At 39.0% G+C, this 21384-nt stretch overlaps 1 protein-coding gene across 1 annotated transcript in view; it reads right to left on the bottom strand.

The window, feature by feature from the left end:
- Positions 1-282: 282 nt before the first annotated feature.
- LOC109997571 (SH3 and cysteine-rich domain-containing protein 2) overlaps positions 283-21384 on the bottom strand; it is a 28032-nt gene continuing 6930 nt past the window's right edge. The window contains exons 2-11 of the mRNA XM_020652093.2: positions 14552-14918; positions 13213-13307; positions 7379-7463; positions 7056-7168; positions 6869-6932; positions 5971-6026; positions 5711-5799; positions 4244-4295; positions 2609-2746; positions 283-2354 (exon numbers count right to left, since the gene is read on the bottom strand). Coding sequence (XP_020507749.1) covers positions 2256-2354; positions 2609-2746; positions 4244-4295; positions 5711-5799; positions 5971-6026; positions 6869-6932; positions 7056-7168; positions 7379-7463; positions 13213-13307; positions 14552-14918 — 1158 coding nt within the window. The 3' untranslated portion in view covers positions 283-2255. The remainder of the gene's footprint in view (positions 2355-2608; positions 2747-4243; positions 4296-5710; positions 5800-5970; positions 6027-6868; positions 6933-7055; positions 7169-7378; positions 7464-13212; positions 13308-14551; positions 14919-21384) is intronic.

The following is a 21384-nucleotide window of genomic DNA, read 5'->3' as shown; positions in this document are numbered from 1 at the left end:
AATGCATAAACACTTCTTCCAGCGCTGGCTCTCTAAATTCTAGCATTAATAAATGAGCTTCTGTTCTTTATTTTCATGAAATGCAGACATACACACAGGAGTGCTGTTGAGAAGGCAAAAAGGAAATTAGTCTTTTTTTGTGCCAAATTTTATGAAAGCCACAGAAGACCTTTAGACTTCAAGACTTCAAGTTGTAGCACTGACTTATAGCTGCAACGACAAATCCAAGCATAAAGCCACGGAGCAAAGAATGAATTCATTTTCAAATAAACGAGGACACAATTTGACAGTTCATCTGACTTTATTGAGAGATGTGAGGGTCAAAGGGCAGCTAGCCATGCAAAGAACTAGCCTGGCCGTGTGAGAGATAATTCACCTGGGTAAAACTGATCCTGAGCCAGCCTGGGTTCTAGTCAGAGAAGATGTTTGAGATGTTGCAGACTGATCCTAGATGGACAATGAAAACTCCCAGAGCTGAAGTCTATTTTTCAAATCTTAGCAGAAGCACAGGTTTTTTTCCTGAATTGTGTGTGTCTGTGTGTGTGTGTGTTTGTATGGCTATACGCTGGAAAACAAGCTGAGTACAAAATAATGTGAAGTGACTAGAACTGTTGTGCATAGTACTTGGAAAGATTTGTGCTGACAGGGCTAAGTGTTAATTGAGCGTAGGGATGCATACACCATTAAGTGGGATAATAAATAATAATCTCTTGCTGTGAAGTTAATGCCCTTAGTTGGCTACTGGAAAGCTGCAAACCTCGAGGACAGAATGCAATTCAGAGCCAGTATATATACAGTTTCTTTATAAGGCTATTTACAAAGTCTGTCATGTTTCTTATTTACATTTATTGCCGCAACAAATGCAGTTTGTCATTGCCTTATAGTTTATAATGACGGAGCAATAAATCAAGTGGTGTGCGCTAAATTTTCCTTTTATCACTTTCAACAACAGCAACATAAACAGTGTCTCAGAGTGACTTAAAGGAAAATCATGTGTGTGCTGGGAGAAACAATCATTTTTCAAAACTTCAGCACATTTTTTTTTTTTTTGCTGGCTGAATTTAGGAACATGAGACTGAACGTTTGACAACCTCCACCTACGTTTATGATAAAAACACTGAGTTTTTTTTTGTTTTTTTACCCCATCAACCTTAAATACAGCAAAACTTTGCTCTGCTCTTCCATGCGAGAAAGGTAAGAACATCAGCAAAGTCCACACGTCCTCTAGATCACAACCAGATATGACAGCAAATATCACAGGACATAACATACGTGTCATAAACAACGTAGAGAAGATAATGACAGGAAGTAGAACCTTGTGGCTAACTTGAGAGTAACATGGAACAAAGCGGCGCTATAAATATTAAATCGATGTGTGTGAGTGCGCGTAAAGGGAGTGTGATTGAAGGGCGTACTGAGAAAGAAGCTCCCTCAGGTGCACGCAAAGCATTTGTCACATCGGAGCTGTGAAAAGCACAAATGTACTGTAATACCCAGAGAGAGAGAGAGAGAGAGTGTGTGTGGTGGTGCATAATGACTTTCATTTGACCAATATGTGGAGGAGAAGACTCTGTTTTAAACCTTTTTTTTTAGAAAAAACGCAATGTTATACCTGAATCCTTTTCTAGCCAGATCAGGAGGGAGACGTATGCACATCATGGATCTAAAAGTGCTCATCGGAGTTGGATCTTTGTAGTTTACACTCTTAGTTGAGCCAAATCAGGTAATTGCAGAGGCCACTAGAACAAACAGCTAGAATCATTCACAATCTCTTTTGTCTTGTTTTTGCTACACAAACAGTAAAATGAAGACAGTTTGCACATTAAGTCCCTTTACAGGCCATGACATCATAGTAAAGTAGTCCCCATTTTTTCGCATACAAATGGCCAATGGAAATGGCTAGTGAGGTAGCCAGACTTCCTGTGTACTATCATCTTCAACATGATGCTACATAGCTGTTGTTATTGTGTATAAAACCCACACAAAGTCAAGTTGTGCTACGAGAAAAGTAGCTCTGAAGAACTTTGAAGAAGCCCCTCCTGTCCTTCCTTTAACCTTTAAACTCTTCCACAGAGAAAAAGCAAAGTTGTGGGTCGTCATCCACTCAAGCTGCTTATTCACTGCCACGTTTCGGAGGGGTGGAGGTGTTTTTGGTTGGTGGTCAGTGAGGGTGCTGGGCAAACACTCCTCTGAGTATTCCTCCATCATTGTGAACTTCTTTCCGAAGCTGGGGGTCAAGGTGAAGAGGGCCGACATCATATTTCTAGCAGACACTTCACAGGGACCAAGCCTCTCTTTTTCCCACTGCTCAGCCGGAGGAAACCGTCAATCTCCTCGTTTTTACCAACACAGATCTGCAGTGGGAGAGATGGGGGGTGGGGAGGGGGGGTGGGGTGAGGAGGGGGGAGTATTGAACAAGAGGAGGAGCACATGACATTCAGTAATGTTAGGGAGTTTATGGACTAAGGGGGAAAAAAAAATGAGCAGCAACAGAGGCCATAACATGCTGTCCTCTGTAATCTCAGCACTCTTCTGCATGAATTTACATATGTTTATTCAGTGTGTGTGTGTAAGAAAAAAAGTGTGTGTAATTTATGTGCGTTTCCACCTGGGCCTCTTTCACAGTCATCTGGCCTTTGTCTCGGTTGCCGTGGAAACCATCCGTGACCTTCCACGCCCGCTCACCAGGACGGACCCGCTGCACAAAGTTGGCCGGGAACAATCCCACCTTGTCTCTGCTTTTCCCCTGGTAAACACACACACACACACACACACACACACACACACACACACACACACACACACACACACACACACACACACACACACACACACACACACACACACACACACACACACACACACACACACACACACACACACACACACACACACACACACACACACACACACACACACACACACACACACACACACACACACACACACACACACACACACACACACACACACACACACACACACACACACACACACACAGTCTGTTAGTCTTTGAAAGATATAAATAGATATTTGATGTCCTGTTCTGAGCGGTTTGAATTGCTTGTAGTAGAAAAATCCATGATGCTGACTCCTCTTGTATTCAGTAATATTTCTCCTCTATGCCGCCACAATTTGCTGCCTTATTGCCAAAAAACAAAACTGCCGCATTTCAATCATCCTCCTGCTGACAATTCAACACAAACAGCAAATCCAACACAGTCAGCCTCCAATACAGTCCTTGACAGTCCTTGGCTGAGCATATCCAATTAGATCCCTTTGTGTCTTCACTATAGTTTGCTTGACCAGCTGCCTAAATATGCATACAATTTATATGGGATTTAAATAAGTTGTGACAATAAGCAGAAAAATGGGCATAAGACGTTTTTTATTTTCTAATAAGAAACTCTAGTAAAAAAAAAAAGCATCTGTAATTCAAGGCGCTCTCGTGCCCACTACTTCTTCCAGATGCTCTGGCAAACAGGCACACGTGGACCCATGGGTGGCCACAAAGTCATTTTGTTGATGTCTGGATGTTGACATTTAGAAAAGGCATTTTAACACAACAGTGGTAGGAAAGAGGAGTTTAATTGTCATTTCTGCAACACAATGTGGTTTGCATGGACATTACTCTCAGGACAATGATAGAGCTGTATGAAATTTAGCTTTACGATTGAAGAACAATCAAATCATACTTTTTACAAAATGACAAACTTGTTGCCTCATGACGAACATTCCAGTAAATACTTGACAGCCTCTTTTAAGGCTACGTATGTTGTAAATGAGCCCATCATGGCTCTTTGACTTTAATACAGAGCATCTAAGCAATACAAACTTGATTACTCTGCTGCTATTTCATGAAAGTGGATATCTAATACTTGTCCTCTGCGTTTCATTATGCAAACGCTTATCTGTCCTTCAGCAGGTAAAGGTTAAGATCTACAGCTGCCTCATTAAACACGATCTGCAATCTGTCTTCTTCCTCTTTTTCCAGTTCATGCTAGCAAAGCATCTGCCTCCTTCAAGCACAGCCACCAGCTCTGTAGTCCTACGGTCTCTTCTTTGTGCGTGTGTTATTGTATTATATTTTAAAAGGCAAGTCAGATATATTCTAATGAAGATTTGTAATCTCCCTAAGCACTGGCTTAGTAGAAAGATAGAGAGAAATGGGATCATTTTCATAATGTTCAATGGTCCCATCAGTGCAGTGCTGTTGAATAGATTTTTGTTTTATAAAGCTCACCTTCCACCAATCCTCGTTGGAGTCATCTGTAACTTGAACTCTGTCACCAGGCCTGGAGGGGAAACAAAATGCTTTATTGAATGGTGTATTGCTATGTAATGATTTTACCTGAGGTTACAAGGTTAAAAGGTTTTTGTGGCTAATTCACCCATTAATGCACATCCTGATGGCAGCTGGCAGGGTGCTGGTCAATTGGAAGAATAATCAGCTAATAACTCATGTATAAATAAATAAATCATGTAAAAATATAAGAAAGTTGTGATATATTCTCAAATTGCATGTATACAAAATGTATATATCCCCAAATGATGCCTTTACCAGAAACACTCTCCTGTAATGTTACAAAGAGTAAGTGAAATGTACCGACTAAGGCCAGAGTATACTGCTTTAGCATTTTCACAGATTGATATCAAGATATTTTTAAAGTAACAAAACAACAAAACACAATAAAAAGCACTCTGACCAAATACAGAGCGAGTGTGTGGTATGACATACATGATGAGTCCATCGGATTGAAGGCTACAGCTGCTCAGAGTTTTAGAAATCAGCAGAGAACGTACATAAGATAGCTGTTCATGTAGTATTGCCATATAAAGAAAAATGTAGCAATGCTCCCTCCTTTGGCTCATACACAATGTGTACTGATGTGTACCAAATCCAAACCAGAGAAAATCTCGTAATGCAGCATGGTTATGTCATTTTCAGTGACCATGAGGTAGCATGCCTATAAATATTATCAGCATAGTCAATCACTGAAAGAAATGTTGCTTGGACAAGTTTCTTTCTATCGATCAAAGAAGATAAAGCGCTCGTTCCTGTAGAACAAACTCAGTTTCACGCTCAGTTTTTCTCTTAGACACTCAATGTGGTGACGCAAAAAAATCGGCTTTACTTGTTGTGTGCACAAAACTATAAATGTCCACATTTAAAAAAATATATATTGCACTACTAAATATTGTCCTAATGTTATAGGGCTTTCACAATTGCAGAAAACTCCTGAAAAGTCCTGATATTTGCCAGGAGGAGCTGTATGTGTTAACGCAAACAGCAGAATGTTTTTTCCCCACGTCAGGAGAATATCTGGAGCAGTCCTCCTAAAGTGATCTAGATATTTTCCGGAGTGCATTATGTGAAAATGGCTTTAGTGTCATCTTACACATATACGAATCCTTCAGGTTAGTGGTTGGTGTCATACCACACTCAGCAGTTTCCTGGTTCTACTAACATACAATGAAATCATTATTTTCTAAATGTCACATATTCAATGTAGCTGTCTGTCCTTCCTGGCCTCCCAGCATGTCCTCCTCCCCATAAAAAAAAAAATCCTGAAACCCCCTACCATCATCCTGCTGAGTAGGCAGATGGTGTGCAAACGTTTGTAATATTATGGCCAGGTACACTCTTCCTCTTCTGTCATCCAATCTCTCATTTACACCTTTGTACAATATGAAAAGACAATTGACTAACTGTAGCTCCAAATCGTTCTTCTCCTGAGGCAGAAACTTGTAGAGAGCCACGTAGGTGTGGATGGAGTGAACCTCGACTCTCTTTGGAGTCTGAGAAAGACAAAGTAGAAAAAGAGAGAGAAAAAAAATAAAGTGTTAAAGTCTCAGCGTTGCTCATTTGAATGTCTGAAACTGAGAGGAGAGAATATGACTCTTGAAGGGGCTGACAGAGTGCATTTTCACCCCGAAAAAGGAAAGAAGAGAGGAATGCTGACTACACACCTTCAGGCTGACCCTGTCTTCTGAATCAGCCTTCTCGCTTTCAGGAGGGGTGAGCACTGGAGAGACAGACGCAGAAACACAAAGCGACAAAGAGAGGGCGAGGGAGAGGAGAAATAAGAGAAAAGAGAATATGATGACGGAGAGTTGGGTCATGTGTAAAGCAGAGAAAAAGTTTGGGGTGAAAAAGGATAGAAAAAGGGAGGGATACAGAGAGAGAGGTCTTGTCACTTTGCAGCAAACAGAAGGAAGGCTGAAGACAAGGTCATTGACTGCAAAGTGGCAGCGGTACAAACAGAGATAATCCCGTCTCCAGGGACCAAAGACAGAGAGGTTAAAGTACTGCAAAGAGAACATGCACAGAGCACTCCTATAGAGTACTATGTCTTATATTAACGTATGCTCTGAAATCCTGACAGTAAGATAGAATATGATCTTTGCCACGAGTAAGTTTCATTGTTGAAAGAATCTCAACATCTACATTTCATATACCTTTAGAAATCAAATGTACCCCTCTTCTGGATCTCCCACAAATAAACAACATTTTTGCAGAATTTAAATGTTAGAATTCACATTTCAAGAGTATTCAAGTGTGATAAGTGAATTACTTAATACGATGATATTTAAATGAATACTTTAACATTTTAAACTGTCATGTCTATAAGGTAAATATGAAGCTAGAGTTAAGTGAAAAAAATCCACGTACCAACACCACTAAAGTTCATATCTGGGTTAGTTTTAATCATGATTTTTAGAATTACTACAAAAACAGTTTAACAAATGACAGAGAGACATTTATGGAATTAATTGTTGTGGTTCGGTGACTGCTTATGCTATCATTATTTTGCTTGAACAACCAACTTTCAGGTGTAACCACAAATTAAAAATAGATTTAACTTACTTCCCGGTATTTGTTCCTCTTCAGCTATTGGCTGGTTTTCTACTTTATCTGGATTTTCCTCTGCCTGTAATAAAAGAAAGAGACGTGGGGTAGCAAAGTCAACAATATTCTTTGTATGATTTATGTCAACATTAAAGGTATAGGGGTTGACAGGGGTGGTCTGTGTAATTCATGTGTAGTTTTATACCTCATGACACGGTGACTCTGAGATACTGCTGAAGCTGGAGCGACTCATCTGAGCAAGTGACGTCCCATAGCGCAGTGCCTCATACACAGGGTCAAGAATGCTATTATCTGCCTCTGCACACCGCCAGACAAGAAGGAACAAAGCAACACGTGCAGTTTTATACCTGACACTTCCAACACACACACACACACACACACACACACATAAACACACAGTAACCTGTCAGGCATCAAGGACTGAAGGCCACAGACATGGTCATCAGTCATCTTGAGATTACAGTTGTTTAGTGCTGCTACAAATCAGGCGAGGTTTCCATCACTCACCCTGTGCAGCCGGAGCCTCTCTAACCACACCCAGCTGATCAGTTGTGAGCAGAGGTGAGCTGAAGTTTCTCTTGAACGCTCCCGTCTGAGGCCAACAGAGACATGAGGAGACAGGCGAGGAAGGACAGTAGAAGGAGAAATGTCACTTGAAGCTGAGATGTGTTTATGTGATATACTGTAAGCTGTAAGACAATACTTTGGTGTGCTTTCACAAGTGGAAGATTGACCTGCAGAACATGCAATGAAACCTGAGTATCTCAACATGTGCGAGGAAATATCAGTCTTTGTGCTCTCTGAGCCTGATAACTCCTTCAACTAACTTTGACACTGACACTTTTCAGACACACTTTCTGGTAAAAAATCTAAACATCTTATTTAAAGGTATAAAAAAACAGAGCACTATAAACATAATCTTACCCTGTATATTAATTCTTAAAACATGACACAATAGAGGACTGTAGGGTTGAGCTAGTACAACAGCTCTCTTGTTTAACATGTCTTAAATACTTTTACTGCCAACATTAACTAGCTGTTGAGCTTTAGTACATGTCCCTCTACTACCAGCTTTCTAATAAGGTCCCCCAAAGATATTTGTACACAGATTTACTTGTAAATAAAACGTTTCAGTCCAACCAACCTTCATCTGGTGTAATGTACCTGATGAAGGTTGGTTAGATCAAAATGTTGTATGCTCAAATAAACATGTCAGCTTAAAGCAACACAGTGTGCGGGAGCCTTTCTCATTGTCTGTAAGTTTTAACCTCCTCCACTGCACCTGTCACACATTAGGGTGTGCAGATATTTTTTTCAACATTCGTCTTCACAGATTTACTTTTTGCATGTACAAAAGTCAACACTGACCAGTAGTGGAAAAAACAGTGTGAATACAGGACTTGTTTGATAGCACGATATCAACATTTCACCACTAGTCCCAAGTCAGGTACCTACAAAAAAATATATATATGTGGACACATTGGTTTTTCCATTGAAGCACTTCAGTTAATGGGCTACAGGAGGCAGAATTCATGTTTTAATGTATTACCATGTGTGGTTCCGTACTCATATCTAATGATTAAAAGATCAGTTTGACATAATAACATAGAAACTGTGTTTTAGATTAAAGACCAAAAGACACCATTTGACTCTCTCTTCTTACTGGACCCTTATAGCTAGATTCAGTAATGTGATTTCTTGCTACATTGCAACTCTATTATTGCCCACTGATGGTGCCAATACTACACTCGCCTCTCTATACCAAATGGATCATGACTGAACCTCTTTCTGTCTTTGAGCTAATTTATCCATGTGGTGTCTGTCAAACTGTACATGGTTAGACAGTGCAGATGTTCTACTGTACAACTCTGATATCTGACTGTTTCTTTATTTAGCGCATGAAACATGTTGAGCTACAGTATTTCACTCATCAACTGAAGAGGTACACATACAAAGGGCTGTTTTGAGCAGAGGCTCTGATGTGCTTGTCTTCAAATAGAAACCGTTTTTAAATATAGCATTTTTCAATCCCTGCATCCCTTTTAACCTGAATCAAAGACATTTTTTTGTCATTCAGTGGGACTTTCAGTGGCTGAACTTCCTTTATATCAACATATTCTGCTGTTTTTAATGGAAATGTTTCTCTGAGATACAATGTCTTATCATGTTTCAAGTTAGAGGTTATGATTAAAAATCTACCACAAGATAACATTTGAGGTTTTGAATACATCTGGAATGCGTGTGTCTTTAAGTAAGATGACTTATTATCATAAAAAGAAATCAAAAAGGACTGCCCTGACATGTCAACAGATCCTGTGGGTGTCGACCTTCTTAAAAGTACAAAAGTCCTCTGAAAGTGAGACATGGCTTTAAGCTTCTGAGGGATTGAGATGACTGCTGCAATACTGACAATGACAAATTCTCCCGCATTGGGTCCTCTTCTTTTTTTTTTTTTTTTTTTTTTTTTTTTTTTTAAATATTTGGCTTTTGATGCCTTCATTTTAGAGGACAGGGCGGTGGATAGAGTAGTAAATCAGGTGAAGAGAATGGAGACTGACATGAGGAAAAGAAACGGAGGGTGGAAGTCGAACCTGGGCCGTCCGCTTAGAGGATGACAGCCTCTGTACCACTCGAGATCAACACAAGGCCAACCACCTCACAGCAAGAAACTATCCCTGTCAGATCCAACAGTCTGTAAGATCTTGAGATAAGCTTTGGATGGACATCCAAAGAGATGTAGAGATTCCCTTTCCTGTAAATTTGCGAATATTTATCGTTGAAGAATTTTCTATCAAAAATTTACATTTTGCTGTAGTTTATAGAAACATATAAGTTAAGCTCCACCCATGTTTGTGATGCTTTTTTTTTTTTAATCTCACTATGTACTTTCAAGGAAACACAGAAATACAAAAAGAGCTCTCAGTAAACAAACTTGACAAATGCTATGTTACTGTAAGTTTATGCTTTTTAATGAGTGGCAATTTGCATCATCTCCTCTGACAGTTGACAAATTGAAACAGAGCAACATACTAAGAAATTGATGATGATAAATAATGTCCTCAGTGTTTGAAATCTTCCTTTAAAAGCCAATCGACAGAAACAACCTCTATCACACATAAGTGAATCTGCAATGGTGACTGTGAAGCATGACTGGACAGTCTTGGATTTATAGAAGTTTTAAAGAGCAAGCAAGCAGAAATTTTACACTTTGCTCAGAGGACACTATATTTCAGATTAGGATGTGTGTGTGTGTGCGTGAGAGAGAGAGAGAGAGAGAGAGAGAGAGAGAGAGAGAGAGAGAGAGAGAGAGAGAGAGAGTGTATGTGTGTGTGTGTGTGTGTGAGAGAGAGAGAGAGAGTATGTGTGTGCGTCTCTTTGTATAAATCTATCCTGCAGAAGCAATTACTTTCTGCAGTGCCCAGCAGGCCTTTTTATTTAATCAAACTGCAATACATCTTTAAGTTCAATTAACATCGATAAGCAAATGGTTGTCATTGTTGTAATTTAAACTTTGGACAAATCTGGGAGCACTGAAGAAATGAGCGAGAGCCAGATAGATGCCAGCTATTGACAATCCTCACTCTGATTTAACTTCTTTACATGAACTTGTCAAGCTGTGTCTGATTCAATTTTTGTAATTGACTGTTAAGTCAGTGGTCGTGTGTTAGTAACTTAACTATTTTATAGGTTGATCACAGATTTTTGCCAAAACTTAAAATTATGAATCACTATTTTTTTCTCAATTAAAAAAATCTGTGAGTCTAATTGGACTAATTCCACCTGTTACGTCTAAATATCAATGTGTTGCGAGAGCTATCTTCAGATAAGTGTGAGAATCTTGACAATAGGGAAAAGCAGCTCTTGAATAGAAAATAGTATTTTGCCAAAGAGGTTATGTTTTCTTCACCTTGTAGTGGCAATTATGGAAAATACTGGCACAATTTCCAAGTATAACGTATTCAATTCAATTCAATTCAATTTATTTTGTATAGCGTCAACTCATAACAAGTGTTATCTCAAGACACTTTACAGAAAGCAGGTAAAATACCTTACTCTTTGTCTGTTAACATTACAAAAGAGCAGGTAAAAAGACCTTACTCATTGTTATGTTACAAAGACCCGGCCTAGGGGTCAAGAGAGGGCAAGGAGAGGGCCCATTATTATTTGGACAACAGCTGACAAACAAAGAGTAATATTGGACTACTGGCCTTGGCTAGGATTTCTACACCTCTGGGTTCTATGTCCCTTTGAAACGTAAAGGAGAAGTCGTTCAAGAGGAAAGAGAGTGAAAGCTCTTGTGTTAAGACTCACCAATAAATGTACATATCAAATAAACAATTTTATTCTATTCATTTCCTGCTTTGCACTGAAGCAGTCCAGTTTATTTAAGATGATGTACTTGCATCATTCTTGAATCTTGTGCTTGAACACACTCACAGAGGGTTTGGATGAAAGTGTCAGCTGAATAAATGTGATATAGATATAAAATAAGGTAAGCTAGAAATAAAATAATGGGAAAGTACAAATACCTGAGATGGTTACAGTAAGGTACATTACTTGCGTGAACTTGGTTGCCCACCATCTTTGTGAATGTGTCAGCTCCCTGCAGCACTTGAATTGATATTCATTATTAGTTACACTTGGGTGGCCGGCTCCTCCTGCTGCTGCTGCTAAAAGACACTTTGCTCTCCTCTCCCTGCAGAGACAGAACAACTACTCGGTCTGGCCTCAAGACATTACAAGAGTGAGACTGCCATTTTTAACTCTAAAAACTTCAGTTTACCTCCCAATCGATTGATACGTCAGACTAATTATTTATCACAAAAGCACATTGCTGGCTAAAATCTGCTCTATATTCCTGTCTTTCCAACATATACGTTCATTCAAATGTTAATGGGGAATGACCAAACCTGAAAGTAAAAAATAATGAAACCAACGCAAAAACAGGAAAACGTCACAGGTGATCTATTAGCAAGCAAAAGCTTTGGACCCATGTCGGCTTATGTAGATGTATACGAAGTGGCCTTAAACTCCATCCTGATACAGTAAAATGCTCGATCCTTGCTCTGATGAGTGTGCAGTGATCGAAAAGGACACTGCTGCAGGCTGTGTCGAGAGCCTGCCATGTCATATCCTCGAGGGATTGTGTGCGCCTCAAAAACACTGAATTTCACAGTGAATTAGCCAGACCAGCTGGTACAGGGAGATATTGATTTTTCAACAGAGTCGAGAGGGGAGGAAGTGTATGTAGCATCCAGACAAGAGGGAGGAAGAGGAAGAGAAGGAGGAAGAGAAGGAGGAAGAGAAGGAGGAAGAGAGGACGTCAGCAGCACATGCAGCGAAGAAGGACAAAAAGGCCAAGTGGAAAAATGTTGGGACCTGGCCACTTTAACATCTCCCGTGCCTTCCTCACCAGTCCTTTTCCCTCTCGTGGCATTTAGAAATAGGAGGTAATTGTATCGTGCTGCTTCCCTTTCACACGGTTCCAACTGTCTTAGTCGACTTTGCAAAGCCCCGGTCAATCCCCATTCCATTTATAACCTCCACCTTTTTGTCTCTGCTGGTTTGAAAATGGCTTTATCCTCTTTAAACAAGGCGGGGGCTCTGAGGCTAAGCATATTACCAGGACTACAGGCTATGCCAACTGACTGAGGGAGACAATTATAGCATCCAGATGCTGTTGAATTCTGCTGACACAATGCATTCTTGGTTAGTTTCTGGCCTGTGGAGAGCTCCTGCATTTCCAGTCACAAACAAATATGGAAACATGTCATTAGCTATGTAAGAAAGATTGTTGCGAGTGGTTATCCGTGTTACTCACAGAGAACTAGAGCAAATGAACAAAGAAACACAAGAGCACTGATTTTAAATTTCAAATGTCAAGGGCAGGTGTCAAGAGAGTCAGAAAATAACATTTTGTGGTTTTTATAAACAACTTAAGAACTCAAAATTCTTAAGAAACGGTTAAATAAATATCTGTGAATTAAATGTTGTATGAATGAATTATTATAACATATTAGTAAAAAGTGAGTAACCCAAAAGTATTCAAAAATCACAATTTTAACATATTTTATATGATACAGTATATTCCTGCTGCTTCCTCACTGTCCAGGTGTTAATTTCAGATACTTTTGGGAGTTTCACTCGGTGTGAACATAAGATGACCTCTTATACAGTATGTACAGAAGGTGTTATATCTGCCAGAAAAGGATGAGACACTTGTGTGTTGAGAGAGAAATGTGTGTTGTAATACATATGTTTTGACTTTATGGTGTCACTGTTGGTTTCATGAAAAGATTCAAAGTTCCTCGAGGTAGGACCTAGTTATGAAAACATCTTACCTTGCCATTACAGGGCTGCTGGGAGAGCTCAGACGAGCACCAGAGGTGGGCAGCCATCTTACACGCTTTACAACGCAGCCCCTGCTTGGAGTTCCCTGCAGAGACAAACAAATCACTGCAACACAAAGCTATAGACGAAGGCAAAAGGCAGTTGTGACCACATCTGATTTCAGAAACAGGTTCAGACCACGGAAAATGGCAATTATCAGTTGTGTTAAAGGTAGCGTAACAGAAATGAGGGAATAAATAAGGGAGACAACATTCTAATTTTTTCAAAACTGGTATTCAAAAGCCTTCTTTGGGTTGTAATGTCTGTAATAAAAGGTGCCGTTCAGATCACATTTAATGCACATGTTTAATAATGCAAAGTCTTATCTACAGATGTGAGCAACAGCAATGAAAGCAGAGAATATGCCCTGGCCTTGGATTGGACTGATCAATGTGTTCTTAAGACTGGTCAGAAGGCCACATTACAGTCCAGCAATCAAACATTCAGAGAACACAAGTGGGTCCCCTGTACTCAATCATCACAATCCTGAATTGATCCTGATTTACAGGCAGAAAGAGGACTGACACAGGCTGACGTCATCCACAGTTTTACACCGAGGTTCTTTCTACAGCAGATTCTGAATGAGCTGCAGTTTCTTTGGTATCAGAGAAGCATGTAAAATACTGTTGGAAATAAATTCTAGACCAGAGATCCAAAAAAAAACCTGATTTATTAATATGTCTCAAGTTTTAGTTAGAATATGTTTTAGCTTTAATGTTTGGAAACAGATTGTGGAAAGCTGGTTGTAAACTCTGGCTTAATACTTAAAAAGAGTGCTGACTTGTACAGCTAAGAATTGTCAACAAGGTAAATCTATATAACCCCCAGAGGAGGCATGGAAACAAGATTGGACCACCAAGCTTACTGTCAATAGTTTGAATGAAGACAATTTGCTTCTAAAGAAATAGACCCATTGCAAAATGTCACACAAGAAGATTTGTGGATAATCCTGAGTAATGATCTTAAACCCTGTGAGAACCACAAACCACAGTCTTACCGCAAGTACTTAGAGAGAGAATGTGTGATTTGTGTGAACTAACCCTTTGAAGAATATGTTACGCCTGGGCCATTTTAAACTGATTTCTTTCCACATCGGTGAGGAGCAACTTGTAAAATAATAGACTGTATTACTCAGAATTTTCCAACACCGATTAAACTGCTTATTCTTGTAATTTTGGGGAAATTCACCCCTCAGAAAACACTTATTGCCTCTGATCCTGGTTAATGTTACACAATTCAGTGTGACAGGGCTGCAGCTCTCCCATGAAAGCTATGTTGTTGTTGACCTACCTTGGATCATATGTTTACACCTCTGGCAGCTGGTGGGTCTACGGAAGACATGCTCCTGGAAACAGTGGGTCTTGACCGGCTGGGCCTGAGACTTTGGCTGGCCTTTTGAGGTCACTGACAACGAGGGACTGATGGACGGTGAGTGTGAGGACAATGAGGCGTTGGGACTGACGGACGGCGACTGAGGGGGAGAACGCTCATAGGCCAGGGGGGATTCGGTAAAGGGGGGAGGAGATGGTGGAGGTGGAGGAACGGTGATGAGGGCTGTGGGAGGCCGAGAATCCCCGTTGCTGCGCTGGAAAAAGTTGTCCATGCTTTTGCTGCGCATGACAGATTTGAAGGACAGAGAGCGCTTCAACCGCTGCAACTGCAAGACACAAAACAAAAACAAACAAAAGACACATCAAATTACAAACCGTCTAAAAAAAACTGTGTTTCTGTTCATTAGATGATCACAAAACGCAGAGGAAAGTAAGAGTAGAACACACGTATACTGAATTGTGAGAAGTTTAAGGTCGCATTTTGAATTTTGACAACTCTGTGACGAATACGTTTTCATATAGACACAACAAATTCTAAAAGAAAGAAATATTTTTGTTATTACACCAGTCTTGTTTTAAATGTGTTTTTGTCTGTCCTCTCACTAAATACAAGTGTGCAGGGCTTACATAGAAAACGTGATGTCATGTACACAAATCAAGACTCGACAACATTTAAATCACATTAAGAAAAATGTCTGACGGGATTTTTTTTCCTCTTGTTTCCAGGCTAATTGCAATTAGCCATGTAGCGGTTCACCTGTTACACAATTAACCCGCGGATTAAACCGTCACGGATAATTACTTGCAAAGGCTCAGCTACACCAAGTCGGCAGTGTGGGTGCATATTGGGTACAACAAGAATGACCAGCCGGGACTTATTCAAGACGAATGAGAACCCCCTGTCTGCAAATCCGACTGAGAAAAAAGCTGTGGCTTATGTGCAAACACATCCTGAAGCATCTGCAGGTCACCACACAGCACTTTACCCTAAAGTAAAGGTAGTACATAATATCATTAGTGGTAAGTTACTTGACAATATATTGAGTCAAACTGTTTTTAAATATGAATGTGTCACTTACAATCAGGGGGGTATCTCTGTGAAAGTTGGGCTTTCAGTGTAAAGCAATCATTTCACTGAAAGCCCAACCTTCTGTGTGGAATAAACATTAAGCATGCAGGTTAATATAACAGGTGTAAAAAGCTGAAATAACATCAGGAGCTTGGACTTCCAGCACTATACAACGGGATCCATTAACTGCAATTCAGTTATTAATAATACTGCATGAGATGGTATATATTTAAAATTAATGCTCCAAAACTTTTAACACAAAACAATTATAGACAATTTTTCAGCTGACAAGGTAAGATTAAATTAATTATTAAAAATAGATTATGTATGAAAGTTAATAACAATTACACTTCAGTTTAAAACCAAGAATAGGAACATTTCCCCCTGGGGATCAATCAAGTCCAACTTTGTGTAATTTTTAGAATAACAAATAAGAAGAATACCGTGCAAAGAATGATTGCATCAGTCAGTATGTATTTATTTTTTTAGCTATATTATTTTATTACTGTGTCATTTATGTTTTAATAGGCACCAATAAATACCATCTGTTGGGATTTGAAACATTTCATTTCATTTCATTAATGCATAATAATCATGTTAATCATGAAACTGTGATTATTTATCAGACTATACGATCAAAATATCTAATTTCCATCTCCATAATTGCTTTCAAATTTGACTAAACCACACCAACAGAGTTCTGATGGCACAAATAAGCAACGTTATATGTTGAACAATTCATAAAGCAAAAAAAAAAAAAAAGGTTGTTGCTGTCTACTTCTGAGAATCTAATGTCATAAAAATCCCACAGGGATTATTGATTACTTCCTGAGAACCTGACGGATCAATCCTTTTCATTCATTGTCACAATAATTACAGCAGTAGTTTCAATTTAAAGTATGAACAATGGTAATTGCCATTAAATTTGTCATGAAAAAAAAGAACGATTCCAGCCGGAGGTGAAATGATAGTTGAAATGAATCAGTCTGTCAAACAGCAGTCTGTTAGCTTTACCCTCTGACTGCCCTTGCCCTGTCTACATGGTGTGTGATGTTCCATCTTCAGCTTTTTCCTGAGTTCACAAAATCGCCATCCCTCATTAATCCCTGCTCGTCAATACCCCTTAAAATTCACGTTTCATTAGCTTTATCGAGCGGCCTGCATCTTCACGATTCACGCAGTCGGTGATGCACTGCAAACAATGTGTTTATCTTTGGCTCTGTCGGATGCCTCCATCTCCTGCATGCTTACAAATCTGGTGTTCTTGGCTACGACAAAGGGGGAACTGATAATGACAATCAATTACAGGAGTTAGGAGTGATAGGATCTACTATACGGAAATAATAACAGCTATGGACTCGTACATCAAGAGAATGGCCTGGAGAAAGAGGGCAAGAAGGATAATAGGTTCCCATTACTGAGGACTACCACTTCCATTTACAAAGAGCATATTAGCTGTCATTGTTAACGACAGGGTTGAGCTTCAAAGTTCATGTTTTTATTTCATTCCTAAACCCACAAACTATGATGCATGTTTTATGTATACCTGTTTCTTTATGTTCCTATGTGATGTGGTACCGTCCTCATCATGTCTATTGCACCTCTGAGCTTTGAAATTCACTGCATCACCCATTCCTCTGCTTTGCAGAAGATTCGATCAATTCCATCGAGCAGGTTCCTCTTTTACTTCTTTAAGCTACAGATTCACAGATGCCAATTAGTTTGAGTGATGAAAAGAGTCCTCTCCACTGACTCATTAGTGAGTGCATCTCGTAAATGTTTTCTACAGGGAGCTGAGTCCATGCTTTCCTTAATAGCCTTTTCTTGGCTCGACCGGTGGCCCATTCAGTAATGGATGTTCCTCTCTATTAGATTTTTTAACTTGTCTGACTTTGTTAATCTTCTCGGTGGTGAAGACAAGTCTTTAAACAGGTTCAGAGGAAAAGGAGCAATTTCTTTAAGTTACAAAGCAGCTAACACAAGACTGAAAAATCAATATCTGAAAATATCTCCCTGAGTTTTAAGAAAGATATAATGAAATAAAACAGATAGACACTAGTCAAATGAACTAGACTTTGGGGATGAAGCATGCTTAGGCACGGTACAAATTGCCCAGTGTGGGTGCACCCTAAGTCTATTCAATACAAATCTTTAGTTGGGACACAGGTGAGCACTGTCAACTCTTTTGCACAGTGAAAAAAAGACTTATCTGAACATAAAAGCATAAAAGATAGTTAAATGCTTAGTGTGGTTTAAAGTTGCTAAGTTAAAGAAAAATCCACTTTCATGAGTTATAACTTTCGTTAAAACCCTTTACCACCAACGGACATGCATTAATGAAAGCAATAAATATTTGTTAAACAAATTAAATTGGATGGTTTCACATAATTCATTGGTGCATCTATTATTCAGCAGTTCCTTTACACGTTCCCATTTATCCGCTTCTTTAAAGTCCAGACAGAGTGTTTTACGACGGTTCTCTAAAGCTAAAAAGATGCAATGTAGATTTGCAATTTGGCAACTGCTCCGGACACTTTTAAAGTCCATCTAAGGCAAAGGCTGAAGAACATTAAATGGCCAGAAGATAGGGACATAGCTATTCTAGGGGGAAGTTTGAAGGGTGAGGGATTTACAACCATCGATGAAACCATAGGGATCTGAAAGTGAAATATTTAATTTACTCTGGAACATGCATATTTTACATTTTCTTGTTTCAACACATTTCCAACCAAGGTGCTCTGGTTGAGTCAAATAGCTGGCATTTGTATAATATGGGGCAAATCTAAGTGTTCAGGATATCTCCAATGAGAAATGATCCTTAGCAACATATAACACTTCTACTAAGGTGGCTCTTTCTGAATGGATTATGAAGCAGTATTAAACAAATTAGATGCACACATACAAATGGTAACTGTGTTGGCTACTAAATCATGAAGGGTGAAAATTCAAGCAGCCAATCACTTTGTTTCACATTCTGTTAGTCTGATGGGGTCTAGGTATTTCCAGAGGCATTTTGGACTCCACCAGTTGAAAAACACAAAATAAAATAAAATAAAAAATAACTTTGTAGCATTAGGTGTAAAACAATCAATAATCTAAAAAAAAAAAGTTCTTATATCTCGATTGTCCAAATACTTACACAGTGTCTGATTCTGACAGTTGCTCATTAAGGAGAAATTCGATCTATTAAACAACTTTGTGTCTTCTAATAGGCACACAACTATCCACTATAGTTTGCAAGTATTGAATAATAAGAATATTCTAGAAGTTATAGTAGGAAAACTCTGATTGGCTTAACAGATGTATACAAATGTAAGTGTCTAAGGTCAAGGTAAACTTTATTATCCCCAAGGGGCAATTTGCTTTACAGCCAATGGAGAGAAAGAAGATAATCAGTCTAAAGAACATGTAATGACTGTGAGAGGATTCTGTTCAATAAACAACGATTTAACCTGATCTCTTCAATACATACATACGCATAAAGACAGTTTTATTAAGAGTAGCATTAGATTCATCCAGTTTTTCCTTTTTATTCTATTGGCAAGGATAAAATGTTATTACATCTCAAATTTTGGAGCAGCAGCAGACATCACGTTGGACATGCATCACCATCCTGATTATCTTCCATCTCTCATTGTTCCATTTTTTTTATATTTATGTGTTGGCTTGCATAATTTATGATACTATCGCAGCTGGTGTGAGACAGATAGTGTCTTGTGTCTTCTCATATTACTTAACATTCTCCCCTAAAAACAGAACAGAAATTAATAGCACAGTTCTGATGAATGCGAATCTCTGTGTCTCTCCATGGCACTCTTGTGTCTCTGTGTAACGTTTTGAAAAGTCTATTTATAGATTTCAGAACTGGGGACCCATCAAACTCTGAACTACTGGCAGCAATTAGCTCATCACAGTGCCAGCAGTGTAGTGTACTAGAACCGACTGTGGTTTGAGAAAGAAGATGAAGTGAAGAATGAAAGTAAAGTATGCCTGCAGTGACAAATAAAGGGAAAAGGAGCAGGTAAAAACAGAAGGAAGAATGGGTAAAAATAGCACATGTAGAGAAGAGATGGACAGAAAACACCATACCAGGATGCATGAGGTCCCTTTTTTCTTTCACACCTCAGACAGACAAAGCAGTTTTCACAGTCTTGTTCTATAGCGATTTAAAAATGAGCACAGGGATGTTTGGTGGATGGTTCTAAAAATAGACTGTTGTGAGGTACGCTCGGATAAATTAATGATTAAGAAGAGGGGGGGAGGACTCACACAAGAGATGCCTTTAAAAAGGCACAAACCCATCCTGCTGTGATGTTCTTTTATGCTATATTTTTATTTTTTACAGCACAGAGGTAATAAAATGATGCTATTGGAAAGGGCCGAGGTAATTAAAGACCAAATCTCAGCTAAGAGTCCAACATTTACAAATATTGTAGCTAGCCTATCAAACTGCAGTTATTTGTGGGTATGTTATGTCATGAAGTACATACACATATTAGCTGTGTGTGTGGCACGTTAACGTGCAGTCTTCAGGAAAGAGGATTAAACTTTCTCTAACTGAACACCATGTTTCTCTTCTTCCTCCCCACTGTGCGTGTCAGAGCACAGCTAGGCATTAAACTAAAGGTTGGAGACGGCAGACTGCCTTTGAAATTTATGTTTTAAAGGCTTTATATGCGATTTTTTGATCTAGCAGATGTCGCCCTTGAGCACCAGCATGAAACCAAAACAACTTGCGGTGCATTGTTGTGTTAGCATGCTAATGCTAGCGATCTTTATTATGCTCGTATCTTCACACTGCAAGTAAATGTACCTGAAATGAGCGTGATCTAGAAACACAGTTAAGCAGTGAGTACAGTATGTTATTCTTCTTTTCTCTAGTCCCTCAATTAAACTACTTTTATTTGCGAGGGGAGGAGTCAGCCGGCCGTCCCGGCACTATAAACAAACTGAAAATAAAACATCACAGACAGTGAAACTCGGGTGTTACACCCATTGTAGACAGTCATTACTCACAGAGTTATTTTCAGAGGATATACTTGATTTCTATTATATTTAAGTGTGAAAAATCGCATATAAAGCCTTAAAAGAAATAAGACTCACAAAGGTAGTCAATTGGTCCATCCTGACAAGAGGAAACATAGTATCATAATTTACAGGTCATTATGTAATTCCCAAGTTCCAAAATCTAACAAAAAAGCACAGCAATTATACTTAGTGTGTTGTTTTGGAGAACAATTAGCACAGACGGCAAGTAAAATTACTAACTTGGTAGCTAACTACATGGAAAAATGTATGACAAATAAACATGCAACCACTTTACAACTCTGACCAAAAAGTGCCAGCACATAATACTCCATAATGACATTTTTAGACATAGATAAAATTCATTTTTTGCTTGGTCACATCTCATCTGGGCCCAACAATGAATCAGTCCTTGGTAAGCTGTCTGCAGACACACAAAACTTAATGCTTTAAGTCGTAAAAATGTTGTCTTCAAAGCACCAACTACATTAGGTTTATAAGCCGATGGCTTGGATGGTTGGTTTTATATAGAGTTGAACCTGTATATCTTTAACAGTGCCAAACCCAAATGATACAGATTGCCTATCTGATTTTATTCATCAGAGGCCATGACGCAGCATATTGCTTAATGACACAAGATCAAATCCAGTTGTTTTTTTTCAAGATGTTGCTATGTTAAGAGTTTTCAACTAGTTATT

Source organism: Labrus bergylta, chromosome 21, assembly GCF_963930695.1.
Source record: "Labrus bergylta chromosome 21, fLabBer1.1, whole genome shotgun sequence".
In the NCBI taxonomy this organism is placed as follows: domain Eukaryota; kingdom Metazoa; phylum Chordata; class Actinopteri; order Labriformes; family Labridae; genus Labrus; species Labrus bergylta.
The sequence above is the reverse complement of the archived record's forward strand: the minus strand, read 5'-3'. Positions and strand labels throughout refer to the sequence as shown.